General features: G+C 40.0%; 1 protein-coding gene and 1 pseudogene across 3 annotated transcripts; both read right to left on the bottom strand.

The window, feature by feature from the left end:
• Positions 1-6,287: 6,287 nt before the first annotated feature.
• On the bottom strand, positions 6,288-8,579 carry LOC109200636 (mitochondrial ubiquitin ligase activator of nfkb 1-A-like; annotated as a pseudogene).
• Positions 8,580-8,738: 159 nt separating this feature from the next.
• On the bottom strand, positions 8,739-11,222 carry LOC109200632 (mitochondrial ubiquitin ligase activator of nfkb 1-A-like). 3 transcript variants are annotated; one of them, XM_019356210.2, is made up of 4 exons: positions 9,881-11,222; positions 9,422-9,487; positions 9,181-9,301; positions 8,739-9,084 (listed from the first exon to the last, which is right to left on the bottom strand). In XM_019356210.2, exons 1-4 carry the CDS (start codon positions 9,897-9,899, stop codon positions 9,048-9,050), a joined length of 243 nt encoding a protein of 80 aa, XP_019211755.1. In that variant the 5' UTR covers positions 9,900-11,222; the 3' UTR covers positions 8,739-9,047. The 3 variants fall into 3 exon arrangements, 2 of the variants coding, with proteins under 2 accessions (XP_019211755.1, XP_019211754.1); XM_019356209.2 differs by having other exon boundaries at positions 9,916-11,222; XR_003218063.1 differs by having other exon boundaries at positions 8,739-9,301; positions 10,270-11,222.
• Positions 11,223-13,643: the final 2,421 nt, after the last annotated feature.

Genomic DNA, 13,643 nt, shown 5'->3' with positions numbered 1-13,643 from the left:
CGAAGCATGTTTTATAGTGTGATTTGGCCACCTGAACATCCTACCTAAATAAATCCAAGCTTGAAGCATGTTTTATAGTGTGATTTGGCCACCTGAACATCCTACCTAAATAAATCCAAGCTTGAAGCATGTTTTATAGTGTGATTTGGCCACCTGAACATCCTACCTAAATAAATCCAAGCTTGAAGCATGTTTTGATAGTGTGATTTGGCCACCTGAACATCCTACCTAAATAAATCCAAGCTTGAAGCATGTTTTGATAGTGTGATTTGGCCACCTGAACATCCTACCTAAATAAATCCAAGCTTGAAGCATGTTTTATAGGTGATTTGGCCACCTGAACATCCTACCTAAAAATCCAAGCTTGAAGCATGTTTTATAGTGTGATTTGGCCACCTGAACATCCTACCTAAATAAATCCAAGCTTGAAGCATGTTTTGATAGTGTGATTTGGCCACCTGAACATCCTACCTAAAGAAATCCAAGCTTGAAGCATGTTTTATAGTGTGATTTGGCCACCTGAACATCCTACCTAAAAATCCAAGCTGAAGCATGTTTTATAGTGTGATTTGGCCACCTGAACATCCTACCTAAAAAATCCAAGCTGAAGCATGTTTTAATAGTGTGATTGGCCACCTGAACATCCTACCTAAATAAATCCAAGCGAAGCATGTTTTAATAGTGTGATTTGGCCACCTGAACATCCTACCTAAATAAATCCAAGCAGTAAGCATGTTTTAATAGTGTGATTTGGCCACCTGAACATCCTACCTAAATAAATCCAAGCAGTAAGGATGTTTTAATAGTGTGATTTGGCCACCTGAACATCCTACCTAAATAAATCCAAGCAGAAGCATGTTTTATAGTGTGATTTGGCCACCTGAACATCCTACCTAAATAAATCCAAGCAGAAGCATGTTTTAATAGTGTGATTTGGCCACCTGAACATCCTACCTAAATAAATCCAAGCAGGAAGCATGTTTTAATTGTGTGATTTGGCCACCTGAACATCCTACCTAAATCAATCCAAGCAGTAAGGATGTTTTAATAGTGTGATTTGGCCACCTGAACATCCTACCTAAATAAATCCAAGCAGGAAGCATGTTTTAATAGTGTGATTTGGCCACCTGAACATCCTACCTAAATAAATCCAAGCAGTAAGGATGTTTTAATAGTGTGATTTGGCCACCTGACATCCTACCTAAATAAATCCAAGCAGTAAGCATGTTTTAATAGTGTGATTTGGCCACCTGACATCCTACCTAAATAAATCCAAGCTGAAGCATGTTTTAATAGTGTGATTTGGCCACCTGACATCCTACCTAAATAAATCCAAGCAGGAAGCATGTTTTAATTGTGTGATTTGGCCATCTGAACATCCTACCTAAATAATCCAAGCAGTAAGGATGTTTTAATAGTGTGATTTGGCCACCTGAACATCCTACCTAAATAAATCCAAGCAGGAAGCATGTTTTAATAGTGTGATTTGGCCACCTGAACATCCTACCTAAATAAATCCAAGCAGGAAGCATGTTTTAATAGTGTGATTTGGCCACCTGAACATCCTACCTAAATAAATCCAAGCAGGAAGCATGTTTTAATAGTGTGATTTGGCCACCTGAACATCCTACCTAAATAAATCCAAGCAGTAGTTTTAATAGTGTGATTTGGCCACCTGAACATCCTACCTAAATAAATCCAAGCTTGAAGCATGTTTTAATAGTGTGATTTGGCCACCTGAACATCCTACCTAAATAAATCCAAGCAGTAAGCATGTTTCAATAGTGTGATTTGGCCATCTGAACATCCTACCTATAGATATGTACGATGGAGCCATTAACCACGTAAGGTAGCATATTTTGATAAGGTAGCATGGATTGATAGACTAGACCATAAATTTACGCTACGGTAGGATGTTTTGACAAGGTATGACGTTTTGTCAGAACACCGGCTCCCATTCAATTTATGTTTTGATGCGCCAGTGCAGACATTGGGTGGGTGTTTTGTTATGATTGTACATGATATGCAAAATCATGCAGATAAACATATCAGTAGCAGCCTCCTGATTTACGTACTGTAATAGTGTTTGTTCAGACAGAAACATACATTTAAGTTTTACTGTTTATTCTCTGAAGTGTAGCCAGAGCAGTTTATCTGATTGCACATTGTTCTGTATGTATAACAACATATGGCTAATAGTTTTGGTTTGTCTGTAGCTCTGCTTGTGTTATCAGTCACATGCTCTAGCAGTTCATACAAAGAGGAACCATGTGGCTTCAGCAACAGAAGTTGATGGCCATTAAGATTTCTCTCTCACTTAGCAGTCCAGACTGCAATTGCAGTACACATTTCTCATATGTTGGTTTTGTTCATATTGGGTTAAGAGGGGTTTTTAGGATAGATCTTAAATACTCATGAGGATTGTTTAAGTTAACCGACTTGAAAGTAGTGACATTAATAATCTTCTCAGGACGGAGAAAAGACCAAACTTGGAGTGGGCTGAGACATAGCAGCAGTAATGCCAGACATGCTGCTTGCTAATCTAAGGTTAGTTGGAGTGCTGACTAATACTGACATTCTTCTAGTGTCAAGCGACCTTTAACCCACTGAATATTTATGGAGGTCTTAAAGCATCAGTAGTCACAACAATTATGCATTCTAACAATGCAAAAGCACAGTTCTAAATAGAAGAACTGGATCATATGTGAAAAGAAACTCCTTAAAACACACAAGTTTCTGAATATTTTTCGTAATTTGCACAACCATTTCTTTCAGTCATTCTGCAAAAAAGAATGCTTAAAACCATATTGCTCATGGGGACATTTTGATATTGCAATTATATCACCTTGGAGCTTTGCTTTTAAGTAACAGGCATTGTTATACTGTCTCTTAATAATGTGAAAATATAACATCGAACCCTCAAATAATTACATTTTGACCTATCTGATTTTGTTTTGCTCATTTTTATTCAGGTCTGTTGGCCCTCACAAGTCAACTAAAATATGGCACGCATAGATTTTACACAAAACCCCAGGATAGTCCATTCTCTATATGACAATTAACTAACAGTACAATAGTGTCCCAAAGCCCCAATTATTCCTAAAACAATATTTCTCTTTGACAAAGGCTGTAAATTATAACTTCAAAGAACCAGACAGAGACACAAATATGCAAACAACCCCATTTCCAAAAAAGCTTTGCACTGTATAAAATGTAGATATAAACCAAATGAAACTATAAAACCACAACAGAAGATAAATAATATCATACGAGCAAAAAAGATCTTAAGCGAATTGGATCAGGGCTATGTTTACCACTGTGTATCGTACCCTCTTTTTAACAACAGCCTGTAAATGTTCTGGAACTGAGGAGACCAGCTGCTGGACGTTTGGAGAGGAATTTTGTCCCGTTCTTGTCTGATATAGGATTCCAGATCCTCAACTGTCTTTTTTTTTTTTTTTTTTAAATCATACTTTTAATTACATGATCCACCAAATGTTTTCTTAGATGTGTTGCTGCCATTAAAATGAAAGTTACCTAATATTTTTAATACGCATGTGGCAAGGATGCTTAAAACCATATTGCTCATGGGGACATTTTGATATTACAATTATATCACCTTGGAGCTTTGCTTTTAAGGTCCTTGCCACTCCAGACCATTACAGACTACAGGACCACCAAACCCTCCCCCACATCCTCTGATGCCTCCTTCCTCAACGAGCTCAACAACTTTTATGCTCGTTTTGAGCGAGGCAACCCCACAACCACAACCATAACAGACATGACGCCAGACCACCAACCTCTGACTCTCTCCCCCACCGATGTAGGAGCGGTGCTGAGCAGGATCAATGTCCACAAGGCTGCAGGTCCTGATGGTATCCCCGGGCGTGTTCTCAGAGCGTGTTCTGGGGAGCTTGCAGGAGTCCTGACAGACATATTCAACCTGTCCTTGGCCCACGCTGTGGTACCGGCCTGCTTCAAATCCACCTCCATCGTCCCGATACCCAAAAACTCCAACCCATCTAGCCTCATTGACTACCGCCCAGTAGCCCTCACCCCCATCATCACTAAGTGCTTAGAGCAGCTGGTCTTAGCACACTTCAAATCCTGTCTCCCCCCCACCCTGGACCCCCACCAATTTGCATACCGCCAGAACAGGAGCACAGAGGATGCAGTGTCCATCGCACTGCACTCTGTCCTCTCACACCTGGACAACAACAACACCTACGCCAGAATGCTGTTTATAGACTTCAGTTCAGCATTCAACACAATCCACCCCTCACAACTCATCAGGAAACTGACAGACCTGGGCATCAGTTCCCTCATCTGCAAATGGTTACTGGACTTCCTGACCAACCGCCCCCAACATGTCCGACTGGATAACCGCTGCTCATCAACAATCACAATGAACACCGGTGTACCACAAGGCTGTGTGATGAGCCCTTTCCTCTACTCCCTCTTCACCCACGACTGCAGACCTGCTGATGGTTCCAACACCATCATTAAGTTTGCAGATGACACCACGGTGATTGGCCTCATCAGTGACAACGACGAGGCCGCCTACAGGGAGGAGGTGGATCGTCTGGCTGAGTGGTGCGACACAAACAACCTGCTGCTTAACACCGAGAAGACTAAGGAGCTCATCGTGGACTACAGGAGGAATGCTGACCCACATCCACCCATCCACATTAAGGGGACGGCTGTGGAGCGTGTGAGCAGCTTCAAGTTCCTGGGAGTCCACATCTCCGAGGATCTCACCTGGACGACCAACTGCTCCAAGCTGGTCAAGAAGGCTCACCAGCGCCTCTTCTTCTTGAGGACTCTGAGGAAGAACCACCTGTCCTCAGACATCCTGGTGAACTTCTATCGCTGCACCATCGAGAGCATCCTGACCAACTGTATAACAGTCTGGTACGGGAACTGCTCTGCCTCGGACCGGAAGGCGTTGCAGAGGGTCGTGAAAACTGCCCAGCGCATCGCCGGAGCACCACTTCCTGCCATAAAGGACATCTACAGGAAGCGGTGTCTGAAAAGGGCTGGGAAAATCATCAGAGACCCCAGTCACCCATCACATAGACTCTTCACCCTCCTGCCCTCTGGGAGGCGCTACAGGAGCCTCCGGACTAAGACCACCAGGTACCGGAACAGCTTCTTCCCCACAGCTGTCAGACTCCTGAACTCTGCCTCCTGACATCTGACCCACGTTAAACTCATGGACTGAACATACACACACCCACAACCACTAGCACTTTACCACTACTGTATAGTTCTGTGTAGATAATCATTCTGTACATACGATAATTTTTAATCCCACAACTGTTTATAACTTACATAGTTCACATTCTGTATAACTGTATTTCTCAGATTTCTGTATAGTTTTTATTTCATATTTATATCCTGTTCATAGCCTGTACATAGCTTGTACTCACTACAGCCTGTACATACTTATAGTTATAGAATATTCATAACATACTTCACACTGTGTACATTATAACATACCATAATAGACCCATTTCTGTAATATACTTACACATCTCTATTATTGCTAATTTATATTGTAATATATCTATATCACGACTAAAGCACTTTCTGGATGGATGCAAACTGCATTTCGTTGCCCTGAACCTGTGACATGTGCAATGACAATAAAGTTGAATTCTATTCTATTCTATTCTATTCTAATGAAATAGTAAAATGTCTTAGTTTAAACATTTTACTTGTTTTCTATATTTTATTTTTAAGAAAACATGAGTTTAAGAGATTTTTATTTGCGGTCCAGGAATTTCAGTGGCCATGTGTCTGGGCTGATGCTTGCTGATAACTAGAAGAACCAGTTGCTTGTATTTGTCTGGTGATTCAAAGATATCCGGCAACCGTACAGCGCTCTGACTACTGCGTCCAAAGTGTTTATAAAATCAACAAAAATGTTATTCAATGCACTGTTCTTGCAGTCGTACTAGTATAACGATCATGTCCACAGTGTGTCTGTGAAGGTTCTCAGTCATCCAGGTCATCGTAGTTAAAGGAGTTTGCAAAGAAAAGCGTCTGGACTTCTTTAAGTTGCTTGAAGACGTTTCACCTCTCATCCGAGAAGCTTCTTCAGTTCTAAGGTCAAATGGCCGAGAGTCCCAGATTTAAACCCAGTGGGAGTATCCCCCCAATGAGGGACAAAGGACCCCCTGGTGATCCTCTAATCACATGCGCCAAGGTGTGAGAGCGGGTGTGGGACCTAATCAGCCAGGGTTTCAGGTGAGCCCATTGTGAAACCTGGCCCCACCTTGTCATGTGAATTCCTGAGGTCAGATGGACCTCGGCCATTTGACCTTAGAACTGAAGAAGCTTCTCGGATGAGAGGTGAACTCCTTTGACCATGTCCACAGTGGGTGAAAGACTGGAAGCCACACTGGCTTTCAGGAAAAATCTCTTCTAATAGATATTTCTGAAGGTGACAGAGGATTTTGGCTACAGTAGCAATTTAGCAGCAACAGCAAGAAGGTAAATTTCACAATGGTTTCCACAGTCTGCACAGTGCACAGTCTTTTTTGTTTGCACATTGTGAAGATTTGAGCATCCACGTATCCTTGTTTTTTGAACAGCTAGAACAGTTTTCTATGCTCCCAGCACTTGTTGAAGTATTTTCTATCTTTCCGACCACTGTATTGATATATTTGTACAGGCAATCAATTCCAGGAGCTGTAGTCAGATGTGCATTTGTCTGTGTAAGCTGGCTGGTAGCACCAACTGTTTCTTCAAAGCTTGGGTCATCAGTCTTCAGAGGGATTAAGGCTGCTGTCCCAGTTAAAATCCCAGCAAAAAAATGCTTCCTTGAACCGGTGAATGAGGGAAGTTGTGTAAAGTGCTTTGAGTGCTCAGGCAGGGCAGGAAAGCACTATAAAAGAATCAGTCCATTTACTTTAAAGTACCATCACTCAGTAGAAAATGCTAAAACAAGGCACATGAGCACTCAGCAAAACAAACATCTGTATTGCACAAGTTTACACATTTTTCCACTTGTTTTATATTCCCATATTTCCCACAACAAATCTCCGTTATGGACAAAATGTTTTCACAACATGACTCACATTTAATTTTTGATTTAATAAGTGTAGCAGTTTAGACTCGAAGCTTCTACTGAGGTGACCTGCTTCCACAGCTACGTCAGACTTGATACAGAGGTAGCACTCTTACAATCCTCTGTCTACAAATAGGGCAATATTGCTGTGGCAGAGCCTGGTAGCAGGTGTGGCAGCAGCACACGTGTCCACAGTCCAACAAGACACAGATACAGGGCTGATTGAGGCAAATAACACACATGGCCACGCCTTGAAGGTTGTCCTGTCCTGGTACATTATTTTGCTGTCTTGCGGCTTCAGCCAGCAGTCTGTTAAATTCCTTTCTTTCCTGCTCCCTGTGAGCCTCAAGGTGGCGGTAGTAGCGTAACCTGGCCCAGAAATTGATTGCTGCCCCTGCCAAAGCAGAAATAATGACCTACACTTTCCACCAAAAAGTTCTCATTCTCTCCTTGTGTGGCGTCGAAGTCCACTGGGGTCAGGAAGTACTGTGAACCGTTAGAAGGGGGTCGAAGACTCAGAGTGCCATCTGTGTCCAGCTTCAACTCGCCTACACCCGTAATATTTGTCCCCACCTGGAACAAAGGTGTGTCACTTATCAAAAAGAATAAATTATTAATTGTCAACGGAGAGTTGTACTTAGTAGTCAGTATAAGCTTTTAATGATATAAGTTTGCATATGATAGAATACTGTATGTTGACCTTTTGATGACTTAGACTGTTGTCCACTACAGGACTGTTTTATAAATTCTTTCTCACAGCTGAACAAGCTGTTATTATTTCACTCCTGCCAGGAAGAGGAGAGCTGGACACTCTTATCTGACGCTCCCTAACAAGAAGAGAGGCCGCGTCCTTCTGTATCCCACAACACACATGCATACACCTAAACCGCTCTTATCTTCACTCCCTACGCACTAACTTTCCTCTGCCTATGAATAGACGTATTCACTGTTGTATTATTTTTGCATATAAATAAAGACAAGTGCAAGAACAGAGCGCTGATCACAGGGCCCCCACTCTGTTGTGAGCGTTCTGTGACCGCCCTTGTATACAAGTGAAAAACACAGCGTCTGTGTGTGTTTCTACCCTTAGACTTAGCTGAAGAAGTGTCTTTAGAATAAATCTCTTGACATTAATATTGGCAGTAAATTAGGCTTTATGAAGTGAACACTAATTCATTCAAGTTTGAATATAATGACTTACCTTGAGAATTCCCTCGATCTCCAGTTGACCTTTTGGCTTCTCCCAGTAAAGTACTGTCCAACGAGGTCACCCAAACTGTGACTGACCTGGTGAAACTTCTCATATGTGACCTCCTTGTCCAGACCAGCGGCCGGTAAAGGCGACAGGACTCTGATTTCGGTATTATCCAGTCCCTCTAATAAAAAGGGCACCGCCTCTAGTTTCTCATGCAAGAGTCATTTATTATCTGTCCTGTAGTGATGGGAATTCCGGCTCTTTATAGAGAACCGGCTCTTTTGGCTGTGTTTTGTCTCTAAGGGTCACCATAAATATACTTTTATTTATTCACGCTACATAAAATGTAATAAATAAATTATAAAGTACAAAAAACAACTATTTACACTTCAACTTTTAACTATTTAAATTTTCAGCTTTTCCTTTTAAACAAAGTTAAAGTGAAACAACACAAAACACTGCAAACCACAACACAATAAAATATAAATTAAAATATGCAAAACAAAAAGAAGATGCACATTCTCTGTCATATAGGCCTGGGATTTTTGTGGAGAGTGTTTTCCTGCTTGGAATTGCATATATAGGATTCACTGCATGAATAAACTTTCTGAATCCTTTATCAACCGTAAATGAAAATAGTCGTGGATGATTACTATACCTTTCTGATGTGATGAGGTTGTCTCTTGTTCTTGCCCCTGGCTCTCTTTCTCTCTCTCTCCCTCCTGCTCTGTTCCTGTGCTACTGCGACTGTAACTACCGTGTAACTTCAAAGAGCCGGCTCTAAGAGCTGTTTCGTTCGCGACGCATCACTACTGTCCTGCAAAGGTAACGTGAGGAACAGTTTGCACATGTGATAACAAGGAGAAAATGTTAGATGTACTGGAATTTCAGCTTGCTCTAATGATGTTCTCACCATGTACGTAAAAGTCCGTTCCACAACAGCCTGGGTTCTTTCACCATGAATTTGTGCAGCATGCCAACATTGTCTTTGTTGTACCAACTAATGAGAGGCCTTCTAGCTGGTTTTACGGCACCTAAAATGTATATGAGCACACATACAGTAACAGGGAACGAGAGGCAGGCTGGTATACAAGTTTTCAGATTAAATAAATAAATTTTCTAGTCCTCATCAAAAACAAAAAAAGACTGATTACCTTCAATGATGACATGCTGTAGACATGCTCCTGGAGTAACCTTCAAAATGTTAACCATGGAGAATTCTGGAAACATGGAGCACACACTGTAAATAAGACTGACTAATTAATAACTCGTGCATTTGCTTGTCCAGTAGTTATGTCTTTGTTGCGTGTTAATCAGCTCACTGTAAATGGATACTTTTCGGTGCAGTGCTAGCGATCACCAAGTTGCTATTAATTGTATAAATGACTGGTTGAAATACTAAATCTTTCAAAAGAACCAGTTTAGCTTGAGAAAAGAAAAGATATGTCCCTAACAGATCCTTGTGGATTTACATCAAGACAGATGCCGATGGCATGAGCTAAAAGAACACATCAGGAAGTAATCAAGAAACTCAAAAAGACTAAAAGTGCACAACATAAACAGCTAAAAACTGAATAAGAAAGGACGACGGGTTTCAGAAGGACAGAATAAACCTTTACATAAAATGGTCATTGTTTAAATTTCTCACGCCCTCTTCTGTGAAATGTCAATTGCAGCCTGATCTCATACAACTCCCCCATCAATAGCCTTGCATCTGTCCATTGCCACTATTTCTTCTTGCACAAATGCAGCCACTTCCAAGTTTGATTTTTTTCCTTCAAAATACTATTCCAGTTTTACTCTTGAAATTTTGTTTCTATTCTTAAAATGCCAATTTTTTGCATTTTGGTCCTAATTCTCCATCTTAACTTTCTTGTGCAAAAAAGCCACAGGCTTCCCATCACCTACAGCTTTATAACAGCATTTGCAAGTTTATATTTACAATGTGTAATGCAATATAGTGAAGAAAAACTAAATGTTATAATATTGATATAAAGCTCACCTTATAAATTTAAACTACTCTCCATCCTTTTGTGTTATTTCTCTACCCAGGTTATTTCTTCAAATCTCTATATCTATATCTGAGAAGGGACCTTAACTCTTCCATCAAAAACACATGAGCTCTAATCTCTAATCAGGGGTTTAAAGTAGAAGATCCTTAGAGGTTTAGTCTTCCAATAAAGCTAATTACACAAAATTAACAACAATGACACACACAATCTACATCATATGTACACACATTATAATACAAAAATCAAACACAACAAAATGCAACCAGGCACAGACTAGAGTACATTAAAATACCATAACAAAACAGCAAATTATTAACAGCTGCATCACTCCTTCGGTTGAATTTTAAAACGATGCCAATTAGACTCCAACACCTTTCCTCCTGCTTGGCAGCTCCAATAAATAGATAAATACATGTCAGCTTTGGTTAATGAAGGTGTGAATTTGGTAGTTCAAACTGCTAAATCTCTTTCAGGTCTGATCAGAGACACAGGACATCTTTATTCCAACAATTTCTCTGTGAAATGTATTTCTGGGGTCCAGCAGCAAAAACATCAAAACACAGTAAAGTGACTCAGGAGCTCAATAATATAATACAGTATGACAAAAAAAGACAATCCAGCTTACTATGGTAAGAGTTAGAGAAAGTTGGAGCACCAATAAGAAATAGAAAAAGCAAACAAACAAATGTGACTCCAAAGTATGAAAGAAAATGATTTTGGACACTAGCTGCTCTTGATCATTCTGGCATTAAAGTCAAAACCTCAACAAGCTACAGTCAGGCATTATTTGTTGGAAAGCGTAAATAAAATGTATTTGCATCTTATGAAGGTTCATTTCTGTGTTGTGCCTTTTAAAATACGGTGTGTTTACATGCTGTTATTCTCCAGATCGCTAGCAGCTAACAACAAGGTTAGCTGCTAGCCAGCTAACGTTGCCATGGTTCCAGTGACCTCTAAAGATTTTTTTTTATTATCCTTGAACAGTCATATAAGCAACACTTATTAGTTTATAAAACACAGATATTTCAACACGAATTAGAACTAATAATAAGTTTGTTTTTTAGCAGGAGGAGAGAGAGAGTTTGAGTTTGAGTTTGGAGTCTAGGGTCCTCCCAGCATAGGGTTAAAGTGGTTAGGTTTAGGATTAACCTCAGCTTTGGGCTTCAGGGATTAGGTTAAGTCCAGCATAGGGCTAAAACTGGTTAAGGTTAGGATCAACCTCAGGGTCAGGATGCTACATCAGTAAATGCACAATCAGTGACAGTGATATTGATGATAACAACAGCAACAATAGAAACAGTAATAAGAGACTATTATATACATATAGGGACTTTAGGTCCCTTTTCATTTAACCCTTTGGGGTGTACTGTGTCTAATTTGGCAATCCAGACTCTCTCAGCCTTTCTCCTCTGCTGAGCTGTCCATCTGGGATTTGCCTGTATCATTGTGGCCCTGACAGATTCCCAGCCATGTGATAGGAAGTGTTTGACACATTTGTGTGTTGACACATTTTACATACACATTATATCTGTGCTGGGTGAATTTGGTCAGAAGTGTGTTACTTGTCTCATGTCTAAGGAGCTTGGAAAGAAAAGCGTCTGGACTTCTTTAAGACTTCTTTAACTTAAAGAAGTCCAAACGCTTTTCTTTCCAAGCTCCTTAGACTACGATGACCTGGATGACTGAGAACCTTCACAGACTTACTTGTCTCACCAACATACTGGATACCACATTTACTGGAGGTAATCAAATAAACACAATTATTAGAGCGTAGAGTAACTTTACACTGTGAGAGGAACACACTGGCATTTGAAAAGCTGCGCAACCATTTTTGGTGCTGAAAAAATTGCCCCTGGTCTCTCAGTTCAGGCTCAGAGAGGTGAAACTTTCTAAAGGCAGCAATTACCTTACAATCCCTCCAGCATTTGGGTTTCCTGGACAAGATTTTAAAAATGGTTCTTAATCACTCTGACCAATTTGCATGTTGATGGGGCATATGTGACCACCACCGGCAGAATAGCAGATAAATCAATGGGTTTAGTCTGTAGGATGATTTAAGGCATTTTCTTAGAAAAGAGTGACAGTACCCTCTAGTGGCGAGAGCTGAAAATAGAATTTCAGTGGCTGCTCTAAAGTCAGTTTGCTGGGTGCAGATTCTATGGAATCGTAATAATTGGGACTTAATTAGACCAGCAAACGTGCGCTTTGGATGAAAGCTCGTTTTAAACAACAGAGCATGTGTGTCCGTGGATTTAAAGAATACTTTAATGTCCAATTTATGGGTTTGTGAGAAATTTCGGCCTTTGAAGGTGGTTGTTTCCAAAAAGTCAATTGTGGTTTTGTTAATTGTAGATTTGAGTTTGATTGAAACATTATGGTTATTCAGAGTACTCAGAAACATGTTGAGAATGTTGCCACACACCCCAGATATCATCAAGAAACCTGTAATAGTGTAATGGATTTTTGACACATTTTGAATGGGCCGCAGTTTCCCATTCAGCCATGAGTATGTTGGCATATGCAGGGGCAAATTTCTTTTTACAAATAAAAGGGACGGCCATGGGCAAGAAGTCCATTAATCTTCATTTAGTTTTTCCCTGGAAGTGAATTCATACTGTTAGATGTTACTGTTAGAAGTTAGATGTGGATTTATTCTACCTAGCTCTTCTTGATTCTTCATTATCACCGTGGCATTGTTGGCCTATAGAGTCTATAAGAGTTGCAGAGATTATTAAGGCACTTGGAAATGGTGGGATGGAACATTTGTCACTGAAGGGTAAAAGTTTAATATGTTACACATGTGAAACTTTTATAAGTCAACGGTGAGGTGTATTTGTAGGAAATGGTCGTTTACTAACATTGCATTCTCCTCCAGAATAAGAAATGAAAATAGTAATAAAAGGAGAATAATGTGGACTAACTCAAAGCAAATGAGTGAAAGGAGTCGAATAATATCAGCAATGAGGGCTGTGCAGCAGTGGATCCCAGAGCAAACTTCTTCAAGACCTGGAACAATGTGAGATGTGATGGCCAAATAAAACAGATTTATTAAAAAGCACCAAAATATAGGAGGTATCATTTCTGTAATGAGGCATTCTTAAACAGATAGTAGTATTTACAACAGTAAAGTGAAAGCAAATGAGTGATAGATAGTAGTATTTACAGTAAACAGTAAATACTACTATCACAGAAATCTCTTTAAGCATTTAAAGTATTAACACTTTCAATAATATAACTGTTTTGTGAATTGTCAGTATATATTTTGAATTACATTCAAGTTCAAAAGAAACTTGAATGTAACTCCTTGTCAAACCTAAAGTCATTTCTCTTAATTTGCACAATCAGAACAACAAAACATAACAAA

The sequence above is a fragment of the Oreochromis niloticus genome, unplaced genomic scaffold, assembly GCF_001858045.2.
Source record: "Oreochromis niloticus isolate F11D_XX unplaced genomic scaffold, O_niloticus_UMD_NMBU tig00006521_pilon, whole genome shotgun sequence".
Classification (NCBI taxonomy): domain Eukaryota; kingdom Metazoa; phylum Chordata; class Actinopteri; order Cichliformes; family Cichlidae; genus Oreochromis; species Oreochromis niloticus.
Note: the sequence above shows the minus strand (reverse complement) of the source record. Positions and strands in the feature narration are given on the sequence as shown.